Raw genomic sequence first — 27,788 nt, 5'->3', positions numbered from 1 at the left:
AAGGGGAAAGGAGGAAATAGAGGTGTTCTGAGGTAGAAAACGGAGAGTCAAGATTGGGAGAGAATAATCTTCGGTTTAAAAATAGGGCTTCTCTTCTTTTTTTTTTTTTGTAAGGTTATAGTGTATTGAAAATGAAAATTAAGGAGCAGTAGAGGAGTACTAGAGGACTTTAAAAGAAATAAGAGAAAACGAAAAATAGAAAATAGAAGAGAAAAAGGAAAGAAAAAAAAGAAGAAAAAAGAAAAAAAAAGAAAGAGAAAAAAAATTTTTTTTTCCCTAATTAAAAAAATCGTAAAAATCTATGAAAATGAAAGTTAAGGAGTAATGGGGGAGTAATAGGAAATTTTCAAGGAAAATAAAAGAGAAAAAAGAAAAAAGAAAAAAAGAAAAAAAAAATTAAAAATTTATCTACGAGTTTCTCTGGAGCTGTTGCGGTCAGTGTGGGTTCGGTTCAGTTTCAGATAGCTCCTCGTTCCAGCTTACACTTCTCGATATCTACAGGCCCCTTCCGGTGTAGTCGGTGTTTTCTACAGGAATTTTAATCTGTTGCACCAGTCCCTTCTGAAGTGGTTCCCTTTGTTTATTTGGCTTCTGTTTGCCGGTCTCTTCAGAGCCTCATTTCCGCCCTGACACAGGCGGGCGGAGGTGGACTCTTATTCAGGTAGCTAGTTCCATCGCTCTGCGGGGAGGGGCTGGCACTGCAGGGAGGGGCTGGCGCTGCGGGGAGGGGCTGGTGCTGTGGAGAGGGGCTGGCGCTGTGGGAAGGGGCTGGCGCTGCGGGGAGGGGCTGGCGCTGTGGGGAGGGGCTGGCGCTGCGGTGAGGGGCTGACGCTGCTTTCTCCGTCTGCGCTGCTCAGGCTCCCGGCTGTTCTATATGGAGCGCGCCCCGTGCTGCGCGAGGTTCCAGTCTTCGGGTGTTCCACAAAAGCGCGGAACGAAAAGCTGCGCCTGGTCGCTGTGCCTTACCCGTCAGAGCGGTCCAGGCAGCCAGGGGCCTGATGGGTGCACGCTACCCAGGTGTGGCGCGCCCACTCCCTTCCACGGACCCAGTTTCAGTTTCCGCAGGCGCCAGTTGGGTGCGTGCGCCTTCTGCCCTCTGCGTCCCCAGCCCCAGTCCCCGCCCGTGCCGGTCGGGTGCCTGCGCCCTGTGTCTCGCCACGACCTTCCCCTCCCCCCTGCCTCCTGCCTTCGGCGGGGCTGGGCCGGTCCGCAGCCTGCGAGCTCTTCTCTGGACTTTCTCAGTTTCTTTGTTCTTTGAACGGCCGCCAGTGTGTTTGGGCCGGTTAATTTTCTCTCTCTCTTTTGGTCTCCCACAGTTCAAGTTGGCAACTCACAGAAGCTCTCTCCGATTGTCCTCAGGGCACTCGGGCCGGACCCTACCCCAAGCAATGCCGCCTAAGACTCCCTTCCCGGGACGGATCTCCGTCCTTAGCTCTTTTGTCTCACTTTTTATCTTTTATATTTTGTCATACCTCCTTTCGAAGACAATGGGCTGCTTTTCTGGGCGCCTGATGACCTCAGCTAGCGATCAGAAGTTGTTTTGCGAAGTTTGCTCTGCGTTCAGTTATTCTTTTGATGAATTTGTAGGAGAGAAAGTGGTCTCCCCATCCTACTCCTCTGCCATCTTGGCTCCTCCCCCCGTAACCCAACTTTTTCACTCTCCATTTTCACTTTCATCAAGAAGCTCTTTAGTTCTTCTTCACTTTCTGCCGTAAGTGTGGTGTCATCTGCATATCTGAGGTTATTGGTATTTCTCCCAGCAATCTTGATTCCAGCTTGTGATTAATCCAGTCCAACATTTCTGATGATGTACTCTGCATATAAGTTAAATAAGCAGGGTGACAATATACAGCCTTGATATACTCCTTTCCTGATTTGGAACCAGTCTGTTGTTCCATGTCCAGTTCTATCTGTTGCTTCTTGCCCTGCAAACAGATTTCTCAGGAGGCAGATCAGGTGGTCTGGTATTCTCATCTCTTTAAGAATTTTCCACAGTTTGTTATGATCCACAGTCAAAGTCTTTGGTATAGTCAATAAAGCAGAAGCATATGCTTTTCTGGAACTCTCTTGCTTTTTTGATGATCCAGTGGATATTGACAGCTTGATTCTGGTTCCTCTGCCTTTTCTAAATCCAGCTTGAACATCTGGAAGTTCATGGTTCTTGTACTGTTGAATCCTGACTTGGAGAATATTGAGTATTACTTTGCTAGTGTGTGAGATGAGTGCCATTGTGCAGTAGTTTGAGCATTCTTTGGCATTGCCTTGGACCAGTTCATGGACCACAGCCTTGTCTAACTCAGTGAAACTATGAGCCATGCCATGTAGGGTCACCCAAGATTTACAAGTCATGGTGAAGTGTGCTAACAACACATGGTCCACTGGAGAAGGCAATGGCAAACCACTTCACTATTCTTGCCTTGAGAACCCCATGAACAGTATGAAAAGGTAAAAAGATAGGACACTGAAAAATTAACTCCCCGAGTTGGTAGGTTAGCCCAATATGCTACTGGAGAACAGTGGAGAGATAACTAAAGAAAGAATGAAGAGATGAAGCCAAAGCAAAAACAGTACCCAGTTGTGGATGTGACTGGTGATGGAAGTAAAGTCTGATGCTGAAAAGGACGATATTGACTAGGAACCTGGAATGTTAGGTCCATGAATCAAGGTAAATTGAAAGTGGCCAAACAGGAGATGGCAAGAGTGAACATCGACATTTTAGGAATCAATGAACTAAAATGGACTGGAATGGGTGAATTTAACTCTGATGACCATTATATCTACTACTTTGGGCAAGAAGGGCTTCCCTTGTGGCTCAACTGGTAAAGAATCCACCAGCAATGCGGGAGACCTGGGTTTGATCCCTGGGTTGGTAAGATCCCCTGGAGTAGGGAAAGGCTTACCCACTCCAGTATTCTGGCCTGGAGAATCCCATGGACTGTATAGTCTGTGGGGTTGCAAAGAGTCATGCACAACTGAGCAACTTTCACTTCACTTGGGCAAGAATCCCTTAGAAAAAAATGGAGTAACCCTGATAGTCAACAAGAGATCAGAAGTGCAGCACTTGGGCGTAATCTCAAAAACAACAGAATGATCTCTGTTCATTTCAAAGGCAAACCATTCAATATCACAGTAATCCAAGTCTGTGACCCAATTAGAAATGCTGAAGAAGCTGAATTTGAATGGTTCTATGAAGACCTACAAGACCTTCTAGAGCTAACACCCCAGAAAGATGTTCTTTTCATTACAGGGAACTGGAATGCAAAAGTAGGAAGTAAGTCAAGAGATTCCTGGAGTAACAGGCAATTTAGGCCTTGGAGTATAAAATGAAGCAGGGCAAAGGCTAATAGAGTTTTGCCAAGGGTATGCACTGGTCCATAGTAAATACCCTCTTCCAATAACACAAGAAAAGACTCTACATATGGAGATCACCCTGTGGTCAACACCAAAATCAGATTGATTATATTCTTTGCAGCCAAAGATGGAGAAGTTCTATACAGTCAGCAAAAACAAGAGCAGGAGCTGACTGTGGCTCAGACCATGAACTCCTCATTGCAAAATTCAGACTTAAATTGGAGAAAGTAGAGAAAACCACTGGACCATTTAGGTATGTCCTAAATCAAGTCCCTTGCAATTATCCAGTGGTAATGACAAACAGATTCAAGGGATTAGATCTGAGAGAGAGTTCCCAAAGAACTATGGACAGAGGTTCATGATATTGTACAGGAGGCAGTGATCAAGACCAACCCCAAGAAAAAGAAATGCAAAAAGGGCAAAATGGTTGTCTGAGGTGTTACAAATAGCTGAGAATAGAAGAGAGGCTAAAGGCAAAGGAAAAAAGGAAAGATATACCCATTTGAATGCAGAGTTCCAAAGAAAAGCAAGGGGAGATAAGAAAGCTTTCCTAAGTGATCAATGCAAAGGAATAGAGGAAAACAATAGAATGGGAAAGACTAGAGATCACTTAATGTGGAGGGCCCTAAATCTTCATAAGGTTTATCTTCCACCCTCTGACATGCATGACATAGAGTATTCAGACTTCTTGAAATTTCTTGCTCTTTAGATATGATTTAAGGCTTCCCTGATAGCTCAGTTGGTAAAGAATCCACCTTCAATGCAGGAGACCCTGTTTCAATTCCTGGGTTGGGAAGATCCTCTGGAAAAGAGATAGGCTACCCACCCAAGTATTCTGGTCTGAAGAATGTCCACGGGGTCGCAAAAAAGTCAGACATGACTGAGCAACGTTCACTTTCACTTAGATCTGATTAGGATGCTCCCATCAGTATTGTGTAATAGTTATATTCTGTGAAATATCAGAACAGTCAAGATTTTTGCAGACAGACTATATTTTGTCAGAAAAGGTACAGTTGATTTAGATCCAAGGTGGAACAGTGAGTATGTCCTATTGTCCTCACATAAATGTAAATTGCTTTTAATTCTCTGTACTGATGGGAATTGAAAATGATACACTTAATAGATCAACCATATGCTAGAGCCCATATTAATCTTTTCTTGTTAAGATTCTACAACAGATACACAGCTGCAAATAGGGCAACCATTTGTTAGGTTTAAGGTTATACACTTTCATGTGCCTTAGTACCCCTGGTACTAAGTAGATGGGAGTCATTAAACAATTTATTCTCCATCTTCTGGTTCAAAGTCTGAACTAATCCATGCATTTTATTCAGGACACAGTATTTCTTCTGATCTTGGCTGATGAAGGGCTGGTCTATGGATTTTCCCTTGGCTTTAAAAATAATAATAATTAATTTATCTTAATTGGAGGCTAGTTACTTTACAATATTGTGGTGATTTTTGCCATACATTGACATGAATCAGCATGGATGTACATGTGTCCCCCATCCAGAATTCCCCTCCCTCCTCCCTCCCCATCTCATCCTTCTGAGTTGTCCCAGTGCACCGGCTTTAAATGCCCTGTTTCATGCATCAAACTTGGTCTGGTGATCTATTTCACGTATGGTAATATACATGTTTCAATGGTATTCTCTGAAGTCATCCCACCCTCGCCTTCTCCCAGAGTCCAAATGTCTGTTCTTTATATCTGTGTCTCTTTTTCTGTCTCTCATATAAGGTTGTCATTATCATCTTTCTAAATTCCATATATATGCATTAATAAACTGTATTGGTGTTTTTATTTCTGACTTACTTCACCCTGTATAATAGGCTCCAGTTTCATCGATGTTATTATAACTGATTCAAATGTGTTCTTTTTAATATCTGAGTAATATCCCATTGTGTATATATACCACAGTTTTCTTATCCATTCTTCTGCCAATGGACATCTAGGTTGCTTCCAGGTCCTAGCTATTGTAAACAGTGCTGTGATGAACATTGGGGTACATGTGTCTTTTCAATTCTGGTTTCCTCAGTGTGTATGCCCAGCAGTGGGATTGCTGGGTCATATGGCAGTTCTGTTTCCAGTTTTTTAAGGAATCTCCACACTGTTCTCAATAGTGGCTATACTAGTTTACATTCCCACCAACAGTGTAGGAGGGTTCCCTTTTCTCCACACCCTCTCCAGCATTCATTGTAGACTATTTGCTAGCAGCCATTCTGACTGGCATGAGATGGTACCTCACTGTGGTTTTTATTTGCATTTCTCTGATAATGAGTGATGTTGAGCATGTTTTCATCTGTTTCTTAGCCATCTGTATGTCTTTTCTGGAGAAATGTCTGTTTAGTTCTTTGGCCCAGTTTTTGATTGGCTCATTTATTTTTCTGGTATTGAGTTGCATAAGCTGTTTGTACATTTTAGAGTAATTCTTTGTCAGTTGCTTTGTTTGCTATTATTTTCTCCCACTCTGAAGGCTGTCTTTTTACCCTACTTATAGTTTCCTTCGTTGTGCAAAAGCTATAGTTTCCTTCATTGTGCAAAACTTTTAAGTTTAATTGGGTCCCATTTGTTTATTTTTGCTTTTATTTCCATTACTCTGGGAAGTCATAGAGGATCTTGCTGTGATTTATGTCAGAGAGTGTTTTGCCTATGTTTTCCTCTAGGAGTTTTATAGTTTCTGGTCTTAACATTTAGATATTTAATCCATTTTGAATTTATTTTTGTATATGGCATCAGAAAGTATTCTAGTTTCATTTTTTTGCAGGTGGTTGACCAGTTTTCCCAGCACCACTTGTTAAAGAGATTGTCTTTTCTCCATTGTATATTCTTGCCTCTTTTGTCAAAGATGAGGTGTCCATAGGTGCATGGATTTATCTCTGGGCTTTCTGTTTTGTTCCATTGATCTATATTTCTTTCTTTGTGCTGGTACCATACAGTCCTGATGACTGTAGCTTGTAGTATAGTCTGAAGTCAGGCAGGTTGATTCCTCCAGTTCCATTCTTCTATCTCATGATATCTTTGGCTATTTGAAGCTTTTTGTATTTCCATACAAATTGTGAAATTATTTGTTCTAGTTCTCTGAAAAATACCGTTGGTAGCTTGATCAGGATTGCATTGAATCTGTAGATTGTTTTGGGTAGTATAACATTTTCACTATATTGATTCTTCCGATCCATGAACGTGGTATATTTCTCCATCTGTTTGTGTCCTCTTTAATTTCTTTCATCAGTGTTTTATAGTTTTCCATATATAGGTCTTTTGTTTCTTTAGGTAGATATATTCTTAAGTATTTTATTCTTTTCATTGCAGTGTTGAGTGGGATTGTTTCCTTAATTTCTCTTTCTGTTTTCTCATTGTTAGTGTATAGGAATGCAAGGGATTTCTGTGTATTAGTTTTATATCCTGTCACTTTACTATATTCATTGATTAGCTCTAGTAATTTTCTGGTGGTGTCTTTAGGGTTTCCTATGTAGAGGGTCATGTCATCTGCAAATAGTGAGAGGTTTACTTCTTATTTTCCAATCTAGATTCCTTTTATTTCCTTTTGTTCTCTGATTGCTGTGGCTAAAACTTCCAAAACTATGTTGAATAGTAGTGGTGAGAGTGGGCACCCTTGTCTTGTTCCTGACTTTAGGGGAAATGCTTTCAATTTTTCACCATTGAGGATAATATTTGCTGTGGCTTTATCATACATGGCTTTTATTATGTTGAAGTATGCTCCTTCTATGCTGCTGTCTGGAGAGCAACATCACAAATGGATGTTGAATTTTGTCAAAGGCTTTCTCTGCATCTATTGAGATAATCATATGGTTTTTAACCTTCAATTTGTTAATGTGGTGTATCACATTGATTGATTTGTGAATACTGAAGAATCCTTGCATCCCTGGGATAAAGCCCACTTGGTCATGATGTATGACCTTTTTAGTATGTTGTTGGATTCTGTTTGCTAGAATTTTGTTAAGGATTTTTGCATCTATGTTCATCAGTGATATTGGCCTGTAGTTTTCTTTTTTTGTGACATCTTTGTCTGGTTTTGGAATTAGGGTGATGGTGGCCTCATAGAATGAGTTTGGCAGTTTACCTTCCTCTGAAATTTTCTGGAAGAGTTTGAGTAGGATAGGTGTTAGCTCTTCTCTAAATTTTTGGCAGAATTCACCTGTGAAGCCATCAGGTCCTGGGCTTTTGTTTGTTGGAAGATTTTTGATTACAGTTTTGATTTCTGTGCTTGTGATGGATGTGTTGAGATTTTCTATTTCTTCCTGGTTCAGTTTTGTAAGGTTATACTTTTCTAAGAATTCATCCATTTCTTCCAAGTTGTCTATTTTAGTAACATATAATTGCTGATAGTAGTCTCTTGTAATCCTTTGTATTTCTGTGTTTTCTGTTGTGATTTCTCCATTTTCATTTCTAATTTTGTTGATTTGATTCTTTTCCCTTTTTTTCTTGATGAGTCTGGCTAATGGTTTGTCTATTTTATTTATCTTCTCAAATAAACAATTTTTAGTTTTGTTGATTTTGGCTATGGTCTCCTTTGTTTCTTTTTCATTTATTTCTGTGCTAATTTTTATGATTTTTTCCCTTCTACTAGCCCAAGGGTTCTTCATTTCTTCTTTTCTAGTTGCTTTAGGTGTAACGTTAGATTATTTATTTAATCTTTCTCTTTTTTTTGAAGTTTTATATTTATTTATTTATTGGTTGCTGCTGTTGCAATTAGATTCCACATGCAAGTGAGGGAAATGGGGTGGTAAGAGTCAGAATTAGAATGATTTTCTGAGGTAAGCTTGTATTGCTATGAACCTTCCCCTTCCCCTAACCTTTTTAGGTTTTGGGTTGTCGTGTTTTCATTTTCATTTGTTTCTATGTGTATTTTGATTTCCTTTTTGACTTCTTCCATGATTTGTTGGTTTTTCAGAAGCGTATTATTTAGCCTCCACATGTTTGTATTTTTGATAGTTTCTTTCCTGTTCAGTTCAGTTCAGTTGCTCAGTCGTGTCCGACTCTTTGTGACCCCATGAATCGCAGCACACCAGGTCTCCCTGTCAATCACCAACTCCCGGAGTTTACTCAAATTCATGTCCATTGAGTCGGTGATACCATCCAACCATCTCATCCTCTGTTGTCCCCTTCTCCTCCTGCCCCCAATCTCTCCTAGCATCAGGGTCTTTTCCAATGAGTCGACTCTTCGCATGAGGTGGCCAAAGTACTGGAGTTTCAGCTTCAGCATCAGTCCTTCCAATGAACACCCAGGACTGATCTCCTTTAGGATGGACTGGTTGGATCTCCTTACAGTCCAAGGGACTCTCAAGAGGCTTTTCCAACACCACAGTTCAAAAGCATCAATTTTTCGGCGCTCAGCCTTCTTCACAGTCCAACTCTCACATCCATACATGACCACTGCAAAAACCATAGCCTTGACCAGACGGACCTTTGTTGGCAAAGTAATGTCTCTGCTTTTTAATATGCTATCTAGGTTGGTCATAACTTTCCTTCCAAGGAGTAAGCGCCTTTTAATTTAATGGCTTCAGTCACCATCTGAAGTGATTTTGGAGCCCCCCAAAATAAAGTCTGACACTGTTTCCACTGTCTCCCCATCTACCTATGAGGTGATGGGACCAGATGCCATGATCTTAGTTTTCTGAATGTTAAGCTTTAAGCTGACTTTTTCACTCTCTTCTTTCACTTTCATCTGTAGCTGACATCTAATCTTACTTCATTGTGATCAGAAAAGATGCTTGAAATAATTTCAATTGTTTTGAATTGACTAAGGCTAGAGTTATGGCCCAGGATGTGATCTATCCTGGATAATGTTCCATGTGCACTTGAGAAAAATGTGAAATTCATTGTTTTGGGGTGAAACCATGGGGTAAGTCCGTAAGCATTCTGGACTAATTGTGAATTCCCCAGGCCAGAATACTGGGCAGGGTAGCCTTTCCCTTCTCCAGGTATCTTACCAACCTGCTGATTGAACCCACATCTCCCATATTGCAGGAGGATTCTTTACCTTCTGAGTGACAAGGGAAGCCCTAGGGTGCATTGGGGAAATGCTAAGTAGAATATTTATTGTGTATTCTTGAAATGGCCTTTCAAAGTTCTTTCTTAAGGGACCTGCCCTTCCCTTTAAACAATAGAATCTAGGTTTGAGCACAGACTTAGATATGAGACCTGGGTGAAGGATCATTATTTTTATTGCAGTTCCCATTTCCATTTCAGCAACATAATATTTTTGACAAATCTACTCCACCAACTTTGTAATTGTCTCTATGTATGTCTCAAACCTAGGAAAATTATAATCTAATAGTCATCACCATAGATATTTGTGGATTAAGACACTATTAGTGCTGAGCCAGCCCTGCTATCCATTATGTTATTTGTAGCTGGGTTCAGGTAGTGAAGAGCTGCCATGTCACCTCTGCTCATTTGAAATTTTATCATTCACATTCTCAGTAGGGATCTTAGTTTCTTGAAAACATCTTCTATTGTTAGCCTTGGTCTGCACTTTGTCCCTTTACTAGTACATTCTCTACTCACTTAATAGAGTGTGTCCTCTGGGACATAAGAAGCAGTGCAGTTAGATGATAGATTCTCTGTTGGTACAGCATAAATCCATTCTAACATTCCTAACTCTGAGTCCTGTTACACTTTATTATTCTGTCAAGGCAACTGCAGCAATGCTATCACATTCTCTGTACATATAAATCTATAAAAGTTTTATACTACATCCCTGTAGTATTAATATATTAGAACTGAATCCAGCATTCCTTTCAAGAAATTGAATTCTTAAGTACTGCAAAAGTGTTCCAATGTCTATAAGCTTTTCCATACCCAGATTTGTATTCTGTTTCTCCTCTAAGAGAGGTTACTGATGGTATGTGTTAGCCAGGTACAACAGATTTTAGAATAATCTATTTTCTCTTATAGTCGGGATCATAGTTATTTCTCTGGAGTTGTTGAGTAAGGACAATGAGAGACTGTGAGAAGGTCTGAAGCATCTTGCAAGGAACATGTTTACATGATCTCTGACAAGTGGAGTTTTCTCTCCTCTAACAAGAGGGAGAAGACTGCTTTTGTCAGTTTTAGAGATTCAGAGAATTCTGAAAGGAAGTTCACATTTTTGATGTGCAATAGTACATATATCCACCATCTTAGGTGGCAAGGTCTGGCTTCATCCCTCTTAGAGTCCTGACTTTAATATAAACAGTCTGTTGAGATGTGCATTTTTTCTTCTTTGGAGTCCTGTCACTCTTAAAACCAAGTCCTGAGTCTGATTTTCAACTCCCTTTCCTATGTAGGATATGAGAATCTCTTTAAGTGCTTCCATGGAAGTTTACTTGCTTTTGTAGCATTCCCTAGTTATTGGTTCTTAAAGTTGCTCCCTGGACCTGCTTCATTATCATCAACTAGGACTTTATTAGAAATGCCAATTCTTGGGCCTTACCCCAAACCCAGGGAATCTTAAACTCTGGATGTGGGACCCAGAAATCTGCATTTTAACCAACAGTTTGAGAATCAAAGCCTTAGGCTGGTAATTGGCTGACTGACTGGAGCATACTACTCTTTCTTTTTTTTCAAGGCTGCCAAGATAATCAGTGAAAGCCAGCAATGTTGACAATTATCTAAGTATCATTACCCTCATATCTTTCAAGGGCTAGATGTACTTCAGTGCTTCTCCTTCTACCTGTATGGTATGCCAAACCACAACATGTAAGACTATTAGTAGTGTGATGTTAGAGCATGTTGAGTTACCACTATTCCACTTACCCCTACCTGTGGGAGGTTTGTCACAATTTGACTGGTAAGTGAATTATTTCCTGAATACTCTTCTAAGAGTCTGCTTTCAAATACTACTTCCAGACCAATTCCATTTAGGTCCTCCAGAAAGCAGAGCTTGAGAATAGAAATTAGATTCAAACAACTGGTTTCAAGAATAATGAGTAAAGGACAGGAAAAATGAGACAGGTAAGAAAAACAGAGAGTGTAAGGGCATATTAGTCAGGTTGTGTGCAATGGGAGATCAGTTCTCCCGGGACTTCCTGGAAGACACATAAGATTTTTTCACATGAAGGAAGGCTTGCTGGAACACTTATCCACATGCTACCATTCTCCCTTGTTTGAAAGTTTCCTCTAGGGTCATTAAGTCTCTTGCATTTTGGGGCAGCACTTGTCTTTGTGCCAATTAGACTCCCACAGTGTTATACAAGGCCTTGGGGCCAACCAGGAAGGTGTATATAGCATGCTTGAGCTAAGATCCTGTCAGGGTAGATGAGATGAATCTGAGTTCACACAGAACTGTCCACTAAAGTTCTGCTGAAATCAGAGGTGGCCTGTGCATTCAGATATACTTCACCAGAGGCATCTGTTTTAGAAGGTGAGATGTAAATATTGTATTCCACATTTGTAACCACATTAATTGGGATGCATTTGCTCTCCACAGAATCTCCTCTAGATGCTATTTTGAGAAGAAGAGATGAGTTAAAGGAAAAGCACAGACAAAATTGATGTTTGTGAGAAGAGGACAGTCTCAACAGAAGTAGAGAATTCTTGTAATGTTTTGCATACTGAATATGAGCTAAACTAAGACTCTCTCCTCCTATCCAAGAATTTTTTGAGAATAGTTGATCAAGGACTGGTCATTGGATATACCTCTTCCAATGATCTGTAATTAAACAGGAGCTTAGAGAGAAAAGGTTGATTCATGGAGATACAAATGTGTAGATACAAATATAGGTAGATATATACATATAGAAAATACTTTTTTTTTTTTAAGAAGGAAAAACGAGGAAAAGTGAAACGATCTAACCTTATACAAAGAACACAAACCGAAAGTTACTGGAAGTGGATAACAGTCACAGATTGAAATAAGAGGTAACTTGATTTTGGAGATGGGAAAATCTGTAAGACTCTGAGATTTTTTAAAGTATCAACTTATTTTTTCTACTAAACATTGAGCTCAGATTCATAATCAAAGTGCTAACATTTCAACTCCAATTTGCAAAATTTTACATAAAATAAAGAAACAATGGCACAGAAAAGAGAATAGAGGATCAGAGAGTATATGTGGATTTTTAAAAATACATGTCATTGTAAAAATAGAAAAAAAAAAAAAGAAGAAAATCTAAGAAAAATAAAAATATGAGACATGAGAGATCCTTTTGCATCTTAATCCCCTTTAAAATAGTTGTGCTTGTGAGTTTCTTGTAGATTAATATACTGTAAGCACGAGAACTATTGATTGAGAGAACTTTAAATAAATCTACTTTTAGTTTTTAGATAAAGTCAAATGTGATCATGGTAGGTGGGTAAGAATAGCATGGATAGATAAAAAATAATAGGACTAAAATATTCAGGACATATCTTCCAGCAAGCTGTGTAAAAGCAAAAATATGTGCTGGTGGTTCATTCACTAAATCATGTCTGACTCTTGTGACCCCATGGGCTGTAGCCTGCCAGGTTCCTCTGTCCATGAGATTTTCCAGGCATGAATACTGCAGTGGGTTGCTATTTCCTTCTCCAGGGGATCTTCCTGACACAAAGATTGAACCTAGTTCTCCTGCACTGCAGTCAAATTCTTTACTGACTGAGCTACCAGGTAATTCCTAAATGTATACTGATGTAAAATGTTGCATGATATCATTACATTATTGAAGCTGCATTAGACTGAGATTAAGAATTCACCCCTGTGACTATATAATAGATTGTATATATCAGATAATGTCATAATTTTTCTTAGAATTCTAGCTTGAGTGTTTCATTTGATGCAATGTATTATTTTTATAGGAATTTAAATGTTTCAATGATATTCCCAAGCTTTTGATTTTCTCTAGTTCACATTATCATTTTTAGAATTATTTAAAATGATAAAAAACAAAGCATAACTGCTGATAAAATATAGGAAGCTAACCCAGGCATATTTAACCATCTGATAATTTTTTGGTGAGGATTAAATAATCTAATTGATTTAGCAAATTGGTAGTTGCCTGATAAGAACTCAGTCAAGCAGAGATATGCTGCTGCTCCTGATTTTCAGTGTCAGTTTCATCTATGGATCTCTAATTAAAATTTATTTTTATCCATTGATTATATGTACATTTTCTTAAATTTATATTTGTAAAATGACTTGGTAAATAAGTAATAAATTATGAATAAAGTGATGGAAACATCTGGAATTTCCCATCAGAGTTTTGATAATTTAGTTCAGTTCTCTAGTATTTGGTAAACTGAAAACTGTTCTGGAAAAGGAATATTTTTATTTAAATGTTGGCATAAGTCAAGCTTTACGAAACATATTGATTTGGGTGAGAGAAGGGAGCCCAAGAGTTTACATTTCTTGGAAGGATATGCAGTTCAAGGAGTCACTGAAGGTCATAAATTTGTAAAATCCTTTTCAAATCATAAACATTTATTATTTTCCTTCAAGGAGTCTTGTTGGGAGACTCCCTTGGCAAAAGCTTATTGTAAATGAAAATGCTTGGAATTGTAAAAAATGCTATGTAAAAGTTGAAGAACTGACAGATTTTGTTATTATATATGAATAGGAAAACTGGTAGGAAACAGAAAAGCAGGAAAGTGAAGGAAGAGAATATAGAAGTTAAAAAAAATTAATAACAGAAAAATGGAGAAAGAAGAAGGAAAAGGAACTATGGATGCCATCTTTCTTTTGGATGTTAAGAAAATACTGCCAATGATTGAGTGGAAATAATATTTCCTCAAATCATTTTTAATCTACTGGACAGATAAATAATAGTACATATTTCAAACTTGTTTTGTAATCTCAGGTTTAATAGAAAGAAAAGCATGTTAAAAATAGTCATGTCTATACTGCAATATAAAGATTGATAATTTAAAGTGGTGAGAAGTGGGTACAATTACTTTTCAGTTCTTTCAAGGAAGAAATGTAGATATATGACATTTCTTTTTTTCTAAGTGATATAACTTATGTGTGTGTGCTGTGTGCTAAGTCGCTTCAGTTATGTCCAACTCTATGCGGCCCTATGGACTGTAGCCTACCAGGCTCCTTTGCCCGTGGCATTCTCCAGGCAAGAATACTGGAGTGGATTGCTGTGCCCTCCTCTAGGGGATTTTCCCAACTCAGGGGTCAAAACAGTGTCTCTTATGTCTCCTACATTGGCAGGTTGATTCTTTACCACTAATGCCACCTGGGAAGTCTGATATAACTTACACTGTCTATAAAAGTTTGCTTCTATATTTTGATGTTTTGTTCCTGGAGCAATCAATTGAACAGTATCATCATCAGGCTCATGATAAGTAACAAACATTGAGGAGTTATTATGGCCAGGAACTCCTTCACATTTAGTCTCTCAATAAGCATAGACAGGTTCTATGATTCTCCCACCTCCCCTCCATTTTTCAAACATATAATCTAAGGAAAAAACTAAGATAAGAATGTGAGTTTAAACAACTTCCTCATCACAAACCATAAAGTATTCTTTTATTTATTTATTTATTTTACTTTACAATATTGTATTGGTTTTGCCATACATTGACTTGAATCCACCATGGGTGTACATGTGTTCCCCATCCTGAACCCCCCTCCCGCTTCTCTCCCCATCCCATCCCTCTGGGTCATCCCAGTGCACCAGCCCCGAGCACCCTGTATCATGAATCGAACCTGGACTGGTGATTCGTTTCACATATGAATTTACATGTTTCCATGCCATTTTCCCATATCATCCTGCCCTCGCCCACCTTCTCCCATAGAGCCTAAAAGACTGTTCAATACATCTGTGTCTCTTTTGCTGTCTCACTTACAGGGTTATCATTACCATCTTTCTAAATTCCATATATATGTGTTAGCATACTGTACTGATATTTTTCTCTCTGGCTTACTTCACTCTGTATAATAGGCTCCAGTTTCATCCACCTCATTAGAACTGATTCAAATGAATTCTTTTTAACAGCTGAGTAATACTCCATTGTGTATATGTACCACAGCTTCCTTATCCATTCATCTGCTGATGGGCATCTAGGTTGCTTCCATGTCCTGGCTATTATAAACAATGCTGCAATGAATATTGGGATACACGTGTCTCTTTCAATTCTGGTTTCCTCAGTGTGGATGCCCAGAAGTGGGATTGCTGGGTCATATGGCAGTTCTATTTCCAGTTTTTTAAGGAATCTCCACACTGTTCTCCATAGCGGCTGTACTAGGTTGCATTCCCACCAACAGTGTAAGAGGGTTCCCTTTTCTCCACACCATCTCCAGCATTTATTGCTTATTGACTTTTGGATAGCAGCCATTCTGACTGGCGTGAGATGGTACCTCGTTGTGGTTTTGATTTGCATTTCTCTAATAATGAGTGATGTTGAGCATCTTTTCATGTGTTTGTTAGCCATCTGTATGTCTTCTTTGGAGAAATGTCTGTTTAGTTCTTTGGCCTACTTTTTGATTGGGTCTTTTATTTTTCTGGAATTGAGCTGCAGGAGTTGCTTGTGTATTTTTGAGATTAATTCTTTGTCCGTTGCTTCATTTGCTATTATTTTCTCCCAATCTGAAGGCTGTCTTCTCACCTTGCTTATAGTTTCCTTTGTTGTGCAGAAGCTTTTAGTTTTAATCAGGTCCCATTTATTTATTTTTGCTTTTATTTCCAATATTCTGGTAGGTGGGTCATAGAGGATCCTGCTGTAGTTTATGTCAGAGAGTGTTTTGCCTATGTTTTCCTCTAGGAGTTTAATAGTTTCTGGTCTTACATTTAGATCTTTAATCCATTTTGAGTTTATTTTTGTGTATGGTGTTAGAAAGTGTTCTAGTTTCATTCTTTTACAAGTGGTTAACCAGTTTTCCCAACACCACTTGTTAAAGAGACTATCTTTTCTCCATTGTATATTCTTGCCTCCTTTGTCAAAGATAAGGTGTCCATAGGTACGTGGATTTATCTCTGAGCTTTCTATTTTGTTCCATTGATCTATATTTCTATCTTTGTGCCATACTGTCTTGATGACTGTGGCTTTGTGGTAGAGACTGAAGTCAGGCAGTTTGATTCCTCTAGTTCCATTCTTCTTTCTCAAGATTGCTTTGGCTATTTGAGGTTTTTTGTATTTCCATACAAATTGTGAAATTATTTGTTCTAGTTCTGTGAAGAGTACCGTTGGTAGCTTGATAGGGATTACATTGAATCTATAGATTGCTTTGGGTCGTATACTCATTTTCACTATATTGATTCTTCTGATCCATGAACATGGTATATTTCTCCATCTATTTGTGTCCTCTTTGATTCCTTTCACCAGTGTTTTATAGTTTTCTATATGTAGGTCTTTTGTTTCTTTAGGTAGATATATTCCTAAGTATTTTATTCTTTTCATTGCAATGGTGAATGGAATTGTTTCCTTAATTTCTCTTTCTGTTTTCTCACTGTAAGTGTATAGGAATGCAAGGGATTTGAGGAAGGATTCAAGCTCAGAAATCAAGAGAGTGGTGGGAAGGCTGAATGAGGAAGAGAAAGGGAGAAGGAGGAATGAAGATTGAGGGATGGGAGCAAGGTATTCATACAAATTGCAATACAAGGACACAGAGAAATAAGAGCACAAAATGAATAAAGAAGTTTAAAGAGAAAATGATTCAATGTTAAGGTGTATCAAAACTTTATGATAAATGTTATAAACATATGATCTTTGAGAGCAAAGATGAAATGATATTATAATATTTATTTATTTTATTTTTTTAAAGCAATGGCATTTTTAATATACAATAATCTTACAATAAAGTTACACTTCAAAAATAAAGTTAAAACCAAGTTAACCTGGTATCACTGTGTGTACTTTTGCTATTAACATTCTTTTTAACTAAAATTTTAATACAGCTTCAAAATTTTCCCCATAAACAAGAATTGAAGAATTTTTTCTTCCTGTAATAATTTTTGGAATACCCTACTGATAATTGCTTTAAGACAACATATATGCCTGACATTATTTTAACTGGTAAATGAAATCAGAATATTATAAGCCATATTTTTATAATGTACTGGTTGTTTGGTGCTATTAGAACTGCAGTTAGAAAATACTGAACATTTAGAAAAACAAACATTATAATAAAACTGTACAGGATTTGAGGAGTAGAGACGGGATTACATGGGATCATCTAGTTTCAATATCATAATATTTAATAAAGTCAATTTTACTGATACATATATTTAATATTTATTTTATGTATTGTTTCTAATGCAGAGTTATAAAAATGCAACATATGAAGAAGATGTAAAGGAAGAAGAAAAAAATAGAGTGATGAGTGATTAAAACAGATCACTAGATCTTGTATTGTTTTCCCAAAATAAGGATGCAAAAATCTCATTCTTGAGTAAAAAGGAATCAAATAATTCATATTGCCCCTCCTCCTGTTTCTATACTGGAACCCCACAGGTCTTTAAGCAACTACTTTTGAACCATTCCCTGAAGAGACGATTGCTTTAGAAGCTATGTTCACAATTTGCAATGACAGCCACAGTGATTTCATCCTTCTGGGCTTCTCTGACAAGCCATATTTGGAGAGAATGCTCTTTTCAGTAATTCTGATCTCTTATTGCTTGACTATTACAGGAAATTTGGTCATAATTCTTGTTTCTTTGAAGGATCCAAAACTCCACATCCCAATGTATTACTTTCTTTCCAACCTATCTCTGCTAGATCTCTGTTTCACCAGCAGCTGTGTTCCACAGATGTTGATTAATTTCTGGGGTCCAGAAAAGACCATCAGCTACACTGGCTGTGCCATTCAACTCTATGTCTTCTTGTGGCTTGGGACCACTGAATGTGTCCTGCTTGTGGTCATGGCTGTGGACCGCTATGTGGCAGTGTGTCATCCACTGCAATATACCACTATAATGCACCCAAAACTTTGTCTACAGCTGGCCGTCCTAGCATGGGGGACTGGCCTGATTCAGTCTCTGATTCAGTCTCCTGCTACCCTCCGGTTACCTTTCTGCTCCCACCAGAGGGTGGATGACATAGTGTGTGAAGTCCCAGCCCTCATTCAGGTCTCCAGTGCAGACACCATCGACATTGAAATCCAGATACTCATAGCTGGTATTATTCTTCTGGTGGTGCCCTTGATTATTATCCTTTCCTCTTACATTGCTATTGCTAAAGCTGTGCTGAGAATAAAATCAACCGCAGGGAAGAAGAAAGCATTTGGCACCTGCACTTCTCATCTTCTTGTAGTCTCCCTCTTCTATGGCACTGTCACAGCTGTCTATCTTCAACCCAAGAGTCGCTACACTCATGAACAGGGCAAGTTTCTCACTCTTTTCTACACTGTTGTAACCCCAACACTTAACCCACTCATATATGCTCTAAGGAACAAGGAGGTAAAGGGGGCACTAATAAGGCTGGGGAGGAGGATCTGGAATATTCAGAATAACTAAAGATATTGACATATGTTGGATGTTTTCTTAACCTGAGAAAGAAAATAACTTTATCATAGAAAGCTGAAGATGTACCTCCCAACCTTAGAGTAGTAGAGAAGGAGCTGCATTTTGTTCAAGCTGAGATTTCAGTCCTATTCATCAATCACTGATTAAGCCTTATTTGCTTCATGGTGCTGATTTAGGCACAGTATATGGTAGAAATGAATATATTTATTAGTCATATTAAAGAGCACATAATATAGTTGAATTGGGGCAACAAAAGAAACACAAACTTGCAAAATAAAAGACTAAATATAACATTTCATGCCTTTCCATCATTTCTCTTTCCTTTGTTCTATTTTCCTCCACTATAGTGTTTCTATTTCCCAACTATTACTTCCATCTAAACATCTAGTCCCGTCAAGGCTCCTAACATTTTTAGAGAGTGTTCAAGAAATACTTAGGTAATCTAATCAGTGGTTCTAGTTCTGAGTTACTTCTGCCTTCTTGCCTCAGTCTGTCCTATGTTGATGTGTGATGTGCCTAGAAATCCCCAGTTCACCAGTGTTTGCCGAGCAGAGGTCAGTACTTACTGCTGTCTGGTGCTGCTGCTCTACAAACCTGTAGCCAAGTTTCTTAGTTTGAGACCCAATATTCTGGGCCTCCAATGATAGGAATTGACTTCATTTTTCCTCATTTTGAGTCTCTGTCATAATGAAATGGCTTTCTTTTTATCAAATCCAATTCTTATTCATTCTTTTTTTTTTTTTTTTTTTTTTTTTTTACTAGTCATCTATTTTGTACTAGATTCTGGGTATATAATGGTAGATAAGTCCCGTGTGTCTCAGCTGGTAAAAAATCCACCTACAATGTGGGAGACCTGGGTTCGATCCCTGGATTGGGAATATCCTCTGGAGAAAGGAAAGGCTACCCACTCCAGTATTCTGGCCTGGAGAATTTCATGAACTGTATAGTCCATGGGGCTGTAAAGAGTCAGACACGACTGAGCAACTTTCACTTTTCAAGACACAAAAAATCATCAACATCATGGAGCTTATTGTCCAAAGCTGTATAGAGATATTAACCAAAATATTTTTAATTTATCATCTTAATGGAGAGAGACTTGCTCTTCAACTCCTGCCTTGGTCTGATTACCATGCCTCATGCCTTTTGACTTTTGAATATTATTCACCAAAATTTATTTATTGATGTTTTTTATCTACCACTTACAAGTGTTCACTACTCTAGTTTGTTTCACTGAAATCAAGGGTATAAACTGTTGATTCTCCTGTAAGATTGTCTAATCGACTATACCTCCCATCTGCTGATGCCTATTGCATGTACAGATGGAATTACTATAAGGCCCTATTCCATCCCATTTTCCTATACTGATGAACTGTACTACTTGTTTCTGATTTGGAGATTTCATATCAAATTTTTTAAGGGATGAATTCTTATCCACTATCTTAAAAAAGTATTGCTACTCAAACCGACACTAAACTGGTAAGAAATAACAATACATTTCTCACTGCTGATAAGACAACAACGGTTATATAAGCATTTGTTATCTTTCCACTCTATTCAAAGATTAAAGGAAGTAAATGGGAAGGAATCTAAAAGGACAGAGGTTGTTTTGTGACCTTTTGCTTTAAGATAGTAAAGCTGGAGCAGCTCTAGGGAATGTTGAGGTTTATGGTGTGGACATAGTAATGAGTACCTGAAATGAAAGGTGGTATCTACCTTGGAGATGCAAACAGGGATGCCAGCATACTCAAAAGTTCATCTTACTTTTGACATAGGCTGCAATGATACCATGTCTTTTAATAAGTGAAAAGTTGTGCATCTGATGCCAAAATGTAAATGCATATGGAGAGAGGTCATGATACCAGTAAATGACAGCAGTGTGAAGGGAAGAAGGTACACGGTTCCTCAGGCTTTAGAATTCACAGATTCACATGGTGTACTAGTTAAAAATTAAAGTACTTGTGTTTCATACTCAGAATTTCTGATTTAAAGCATTTGATTGTGCCCTGGGATGGGCATTTAAAATAACACTATGGGTGATTCTGATGCAGGCTGTTTAGGACCACACTGTGGAAAGTTCTAGTCTAGATAGTTGCTCAGCCAAAATGACAGGAGCTTCAAATGAATCCATGTACTTTAAAAATAGGAACAAAGGGAAGAATGATCTAGAGATATAATAAAGCCAATAGCTCAAATCCCACTTTCTGAAGTAGTGAGTGTGGGATTATTTTCTCATAAGGGAGTTGTGGTTGAAATACTGTCTTCAAGAGAGGGTCTTAATTCAGTTAACACTAAGAAGTATAGAAAATGTTAAGTAAATTATTTGAGGATATAGGTGAATTATTAATTATGGGAGAGGAGATCCCAATGGTACATTGGAAGGTTATAGGAAGGATAAGTGCAGATGTGTGGAAACCAAAAGGGATTCTACTATGGGTCTAATAGCATGGAAAAATGTTTGTTGTGTTCAGTGGCTCAGTTATGTCTGACTGTTTGTGTCCACATGGACTGAAACATGCCAGAATTCCCTGTCCTTCACAATGTCCCAGAACTTGCCCTAACTCATGTCCATTGAGTCAGTGATGCCATCCAACCACCCAATCCTTTGTCGTCCTCTTCTTCTCCTGCCTTCAATCTTTCCCAGCATCGGGGGCTTTTCTAATGAGTCAGCTCTTAACATCAGGTGGCCAAATTATTGGAGCTTCAGCTTCAGCATCAGTCCTTTCAATGAATATTCAGGATTGATTTCCTTTAGGATTTACTGGTTTGATCTCTTTGCAGTCAAAGTTACTCTCAAGGGTCTTCTCCAACACCACAGCTCAAAAGCATCAATTCTTTTGTGTTCACCTTCTTTATGGTGCACTCTAACATCCACATATGACTACTGGAAAAACCATAGCTTTGACTATACAGGCCTTTGTTTGCAAAGTAATGTCTCTGCTTTTTAATATGCTGGCCAAAATACATTCACCTTTTGGGAGATGACTGAAGAAACAGTGATGAGAGGCACTGTGGACTTAGCTATGTCCTGACTTATTAGTTGACATGATTATTTTTTTTCCACCCTAATCACAAATTTTTATGGAATGAATATTGAGAGCCAAGCACTGTTATAAAACCATAAATAAGTCATAAAATATTGACTCCTTCATAGACATTCTAGATGATAGTCAATGTTTCCTGGGAAAAGTGACTAATTCAGGAAAAGTCTGACTATATCATGCATTCAGGCATTCTATTACTTTTAAATCTCTAGAATGGGGTGGGGCAGCACCTGAAATTTAGTGTCATTTTCTGGCACATGTGTTGTATATGGTGGCAGATTGAAACTTCTGATGGTTTCAAGTTAAGTTCTGTGTATATATTGGTCTGTAATCCATCCACGTTCCTGAACATAAGACCTGCTAGAAGACAGGAATACACGTTCACCAGTATAAAACCCATGATCAGTGGTATGTGCATTTATTTACCTATGTGTTTGCATGTCTGCCTTTTCTGTGTGTAGCCACAGAAAAGGAATCATATGTGAAAAAAATAACACTTAAAATGTGGCTATTATAAAAGTTATAAAACTTATCCCTTTTCAGGTGGACAGTGGGAGAATTCAATAAGAGCAGTATTTGAAAGAGCAAATAAGAACAATAAAAGCAAAAATCACTAATCATCAGAGAAACATTTATGAGTGTAGAATCCACAGATTTTAAAAATTGGGCTTAAATTTACCTTTTGTATTCTTTTCTCTCTTACCAAGATAACCTATACTTTAGCAGTGACATTATTATTCTACAAAAACACTCAAATGCCTATTCCATCTGCCTTTGAATGTTATTGGATTTTTGTATATGTTAATATATTGTTCATACTTAAAACCAGATTCAACTGTTAAAATGTATCATGCCCTTCTCAATACACTTTATTCTTTTATTAATGTACTGCCTAGATAATTTTGTAAAAATTCACATGTTTCTGTGATGCTAGCTTTAGGATAGAATCATCTTACTCATACTGTGTGGCCGGTGCTAAAATGCTGCAGCCTGTTGATAAAGTTGTTGAATTGAATGATAAGGAAAATCCTTAAAGAATGGAACATGAGTTCATAGAATAGGAATGATGAATGAAGTTTTTTTTAAATTTTAATCCATTTTTAAAATTGAAATATAGTCAATTTACACTGTTGTGTTAGCTTCAGTTATACAGCCGCATGAGCGACTGAACTGAAATAAACCTATATTATAATAACCTAGAACACATATACCACAGCTTCTTTATCTACTTTTCTGTCAATGGATATTGAGGTTGCTTCCATGTCTTCAGTTCAGTTGCTCAGTCGTGTCCGACTCTTTGTGACCCCATGGACTGCAGCACGCCAGGCTTCCCTGTCCATCACCAACTCCCAGAGCTTACTCAAATTCACGTCCCTTGAGTTGGTGATGCCATCCAACCATCTCATCCTCTGTCATCCCCTTCACCTCCTGCCTTCAATCATTCCCAGAATCAGGGTCTTTTCAAATGAGTCAGTTCTTTGCATCAGGTGGCCAAAGTATTGGAGTTTCAACTTCAGCATCAGTCCTTCCAATGAATATTCAGTACTGATTTCCTTTAGGATGGATTGGTTGGATCTCCTTGCAGTCCAAGGGACCCTCAAGAGGCTTTTCCAACACCAGAGTTCAGAAGCATCAATTCTTTGGCTCTCAGCTTTCTTTATAGTCCAACTCTCACATCCATACATGACTACTGGAAAAATCAAAGCTTTGACCAGATGGACATTTTTGCAAAGTAAAGCCTCTGCTTTTTAATATGCTGTCTAGTTTGGTCATAACTTTCCTTCCAAGGAGCAAGTGTGTTTTAATTTCATGGATTCAGTCACCATCTGCAGTGATTTTGGAGCACCAAAAAATAAAATCTGCCACTGTTTCCACTGTTTCCCCATCTATTTGCCATGAAATGATGGGACCTGATGCCATGATCTTAGTTTTCCGAATGTTGAATTGTAAGCCAAATTTTTAACTTTACTCTTTCACTTTCATCAAGAGGCTCTTTAGTTCTTCTTCACTTTCTGCCATAAGGATGGTGTCATCTGCATATCTGAGGTTATTGATATTTCTCCCAGCAATCTTGACTCCAGCTTGTGATTAATCCAGTCCAGCATTTCTGATGATGTACTCTGCATATAAGTTAATTAAGCAGGGTGACAATATACAGCCTTGATGTACTCCTTTCCCAATTTGGAACCAGTCTGTTGCTTCATGTCCAGTTCTATCTGTTGCTTCTTGACCAGCATACAGATTTCTGGGGAGGCAGGCCAGGTGGTCTGGTATTTCCACCTGCTTAAGAATTTTCCAGAGTTCGTTGTGATCCACACAGTCAAAGGCTTTGGCATAGTCAATAAAGCAGAAGTAGATATTTTTTCTGGAACTCTCTAGCTTTTTCAATGATCCAACGGATGTTGACAATTTGATCTCTGGTTCCTCTGCCTTTTCTAAATCCAGCTTGAACATCTAGAAGCTACATATGGTTCCATGTCTTGGCTATTTTAACTTGTGCTGCTATGAGCATTGGGGTGCATATATCTTTTTAAATTAAAGTTTTCTCCCGTGCCCAGGAATGGAGTTTCAAGATTGTATAGTAATTCTATCTTTAGTTTTTATTTTATTTTTTTTCCATTTATTTTTATTAGCTGGAGGCTAATTACTTTACAATATTGTAGTGGGTTTTGCCATACATTGACATGAATCAGCCATGGATTTACATATATTCCCCATCCCGATCCCCCCTCCTACCTCCCTTCCCACCCCATCCCTCTGGGTCTTCCCAGTGCACCAGCCCCGAGCACTTGTCTCATGCATCCAACCTGGGCTGGTGATCTGCTTCACCCTTGATAATATACATGTTTCGATGCTGTTCTCTCAAAACATCCCACCCTCGCCTTCTCCCACAGAATCCAAAAGTCTGTTCTAATGAGATGGATGAAACTGGAGCCCATTATACAGAGTGAAGTAATCTAGAAAGATAAAGACCAATACAGTATACTAATGCATATATATGGAATTTAGAAAGATGGTAACGATAACCCTATATGCAAAACAGAAAAAGAGACACAGATGTATCTTTAGTTTTTAAAGGAACCTCCATACTGATATCCATAGTGGCTGCTCCAACTAACATTCCCACCAACAACGTAGGAGGGTTCCTTTTTCTCTACAGCATCTCCAGCATTTATTATCTGTAGACTTTTTTTTTTCATTTATTTTTATTAGTTGGAGGCTAATTACTTTACAATATTGTAGTGGTTTTTGTCATATATTGGCATGAATCAGCCATGGATTTACGTGTATTCCCCATCCCGATCCCCCCTCCCACCTCCCTCTCTACCCGATCCCTCTGGGTCTTCCCAGTGCACCAGGCCCGAGCACTTATCTCATGCATTCAACCTGGGCTGGTGATCTGTTTCACCCTAGATGATATACATGTTTCGATGCTGTTCTCTCGAAACATCCCACCCTCGCCTTCTCCCACAGAGTCCAAAAGTCTGTTCTGTACATCTGTGTCTCTTTTTCTGTTTTGCATATAGGGTTATCATTATCATCTTTCTAACCCAATGTTCATCGCAGCACTGTTTATATTATCTGTAGACTTTTAAATGATGGCCATTCTGACTGTTGTGAGGTGATACCTCACTGTAATTTTGATTTTGATTTCTCTAAAGATTGGTGATATTGAGCATCTTTTCTTGTGCCTGTTGGCCATTAGTTAGTGGCTTTGAAAGGCACTTTTAGTTGAGAATCAACTTGGCATTTAGGATACTGACATTAAAATATAAGCACATTTTTCTAGGTACTGTTTTCACTTTTAGGTAAAGGCTGCTACTAAAATAATTTCACAATGAACTAAAGGTTACACGGGGCCAATTTCTTTATTGGAAATGCCTTGTGAAAAGATGTTAGTGTCCTACTGTTTCTCCAGAAAGTTTTTCTTTTCTAATCAGCCTCTTCATGGCCCCCTTGAACTCCTTATTCCTTAGTGTATAGATCAGTGGGTTCAAGCTGGGAGTAACAATGGAATAAAAGATACTGAGTAGTTTACCCTCATTCTGAGATGGACTGTTTCCTGGTTGGATGTACATGTAGATAACAGTCCCATAGAAGATGGATACCACAATGAGATGGGAGGAACAGGTCCCAAATGCTTTTTGTCTCCCGGCTGCAGACTTGATCTTGAGCACAGCTACAGCAATGAAGCCATAAGAAACCAGAATGAGAAGAAGCAGTGGGAGGAAAATAAAAAAAACACAATGCAAATAAGATTTCTTCCATGACTGTGGTGTCCACACATGCAATATTGACCATGGCAGTTATCTCACAGAAATAATGATCCAGGTGGTGGTTTTCACATTGAGGAAGACTCATAGCATAGGGAGAGAGTATCACACAATTAATGATACCAATTATCCAGGTCATGGTCACTTGGCCTTGACAGAGGTTTCGTTATGGTCATATAGTGCAGAGGCTTGCAGACAGCACTGAACCTGTCATAAGACATCACAGCCAGAAGCATGCATTCAACTGAGCAGAGAACCATATCAGTGAGAAGTTGAAAAGCACAGCCACCAAAGGTAATTCTCTTGTCTTTGCCCCAGATATTGACCAACATCTGAGGGACAATATTTGTGGTATAGCAGAGATCCAAAATGGCCGATCTTCTAAGGAAGTAGTGCTTGGGAGTTTGGAGATGGTCATCAAGAAAAGATAGCAGGATGATGGTCATATTCCCATCAGGGCAATGATGTAGAAGGAAAATACAACCCAAGAGATAATCATCTCCATCTGAGGCTGGCCTGTGAATCCAAGGAGTATAAATCCACCAAAGTAACTGTCATTGATCATTTTTTTTCTTTTTTCTTAATAGCAGTTCTAAAAGTAGAATAATCAATATATTAGAAATCATATGGGTATATTCAGAAACTTCACTATCAGATTCAAATCAGGATTATATGAATGATATTGATAACATCTTTATTATCAAACACATAAATGTATTTTTTCAATGGTACAAATAAAATGTAAGGTATGATAGTTAAGTGATAGATCATTATATAAATTTTTGAATATCAAATGAAATGTCCAAATGTAGATTATAATGGAGAAATTGACAAAACCTAGAAATCTACATCAATGACTGGAGTGTATAAAAGAGAACTTTGCTCACTTTCATGTCATTTAATGTGATTCTTCACTGGAAGAATTTTCTCTGTGCCCATAATATAGCATAGCAGTTCATGCCAGAAGATGAAGAATTTAAATCAGTAACTTTGTTTTATCTTTTAAAATATAATTATTTTTATATAGATTCCATTAAGAGACAAGGTCATTAGTATTAAATAAAATAATAATTTCTGATTCTGTCTGATTTTAACATCTATATTTTAATTTTTGTCAATTTTTTGAGATATAATTGACATAGAGCATTGTATAAGTTTAAATTGTATAGCATAATGATATATCATGAAATGATGACCACAGTAAATTTAGTGTACATCCATTATCTCACAAAGATAAAAAACAAAAGAAATTAAAAGTATTTTTTCTTGTCCTGAGAACTCTGAGGATTTACTCTCATAACAACTTTAATATATAACATACAGCAATATTAATTATATTAATCCTGCTGTGCATTACATCCCTATAACTTCTTTATCTTATAATTGGAAATGTGTACATTTTGACCACTTTTATTCAATTCTCTCCTCCCCTATTAGTTCAGTTCGGTTTAGTCGTTCAGTTGTGTCTGACTCTTTGCGACCCCATACCCTGCCCCTAATAACAACAAATCTGATCTCTGTTTCTATGAGTTTGTTGTTGAAGTATAATTGAACTACAACACTGAATGAGTTCCTGATGCACAGCATATTTCTATACATTTCGGAATGATCACCACAGTAAATCTAGGTACCATCTATCATCATATGAAGCTATTACACAGCTATTGACTATAGGCTTCACACTGTACATTTTATACCCATGATGCATTTATTGTGTAACTGTAAATTTGTGCCTTAATTT

The 27,788-nt window shown here is 38.1% G+C and overlaps 1 protein-coding gene and 1 pseudogene across 1 annotated transcript; one reads left to right on the top strand and one right to left on the bottom strand.

Annotated features, from left to right (window-relative positions):
• Positions 1-17,778: 17,778 nt before the first annotated feature.
• On the top strand, positions 17,779-23,525 carry LOC133059288 (olfactory receptor 2H2-like). Its single transcript, XM_061146277.1, has 2 exons — positions 17,779-18,698; positions 23,459-23,525. Exons 1-2 carry the CDS (start codon positions 17,779-17,781, stop codon positions 23,523-23,525), a joined length of 987 nt encoding a protein of 328 aa, XP_061002260.1.
• A 2,144-nt stretch (positions 23,526-25,669) lies between these two features.
• Positions 25,670-26,612, bottom strand: LOC133059287 (olfactory receptor 2W1-like; annotated as a pseudogene).
• Positions 26,613-27,788: the final 1,176 nt, after the last annotated feature.

The sequence above is a fragment of the Dama dama genome, chromosome 7, assembly GCF_033118175.1.
Source record: "Dama dama isolate Ldn47 chromosome 7, ASM3311817v1, whole genome shotgun sequence".
Lineage (NCBI taxonomy): Eukaryota > Metazoa > Chordata > Mammalia > Artiodactyla > Cervidae > Dama > Dama dama.
Note: the sequence above shows the minus strand (reverse complement) of the source record. Positions and strands in the feature narration are given on the sequence as shown.

Bases quoted from the DNA above. Each gene is read 5' to 3' on its own strand.
- LOC133059288 (XM_061146277.1), top strand. From the start codon at position 17,779: ATGTTCACAATTTGCAATGACAGCCACAGTGATTTCATCCTTCTGGGC. The intron at 18,699-23,458 runs GATCTGGAATAT...ACATCCATACAT, and splicing joins CTAATAAGGCTGGGGAGGAG to GACTACTGGAAAAATCAAAG.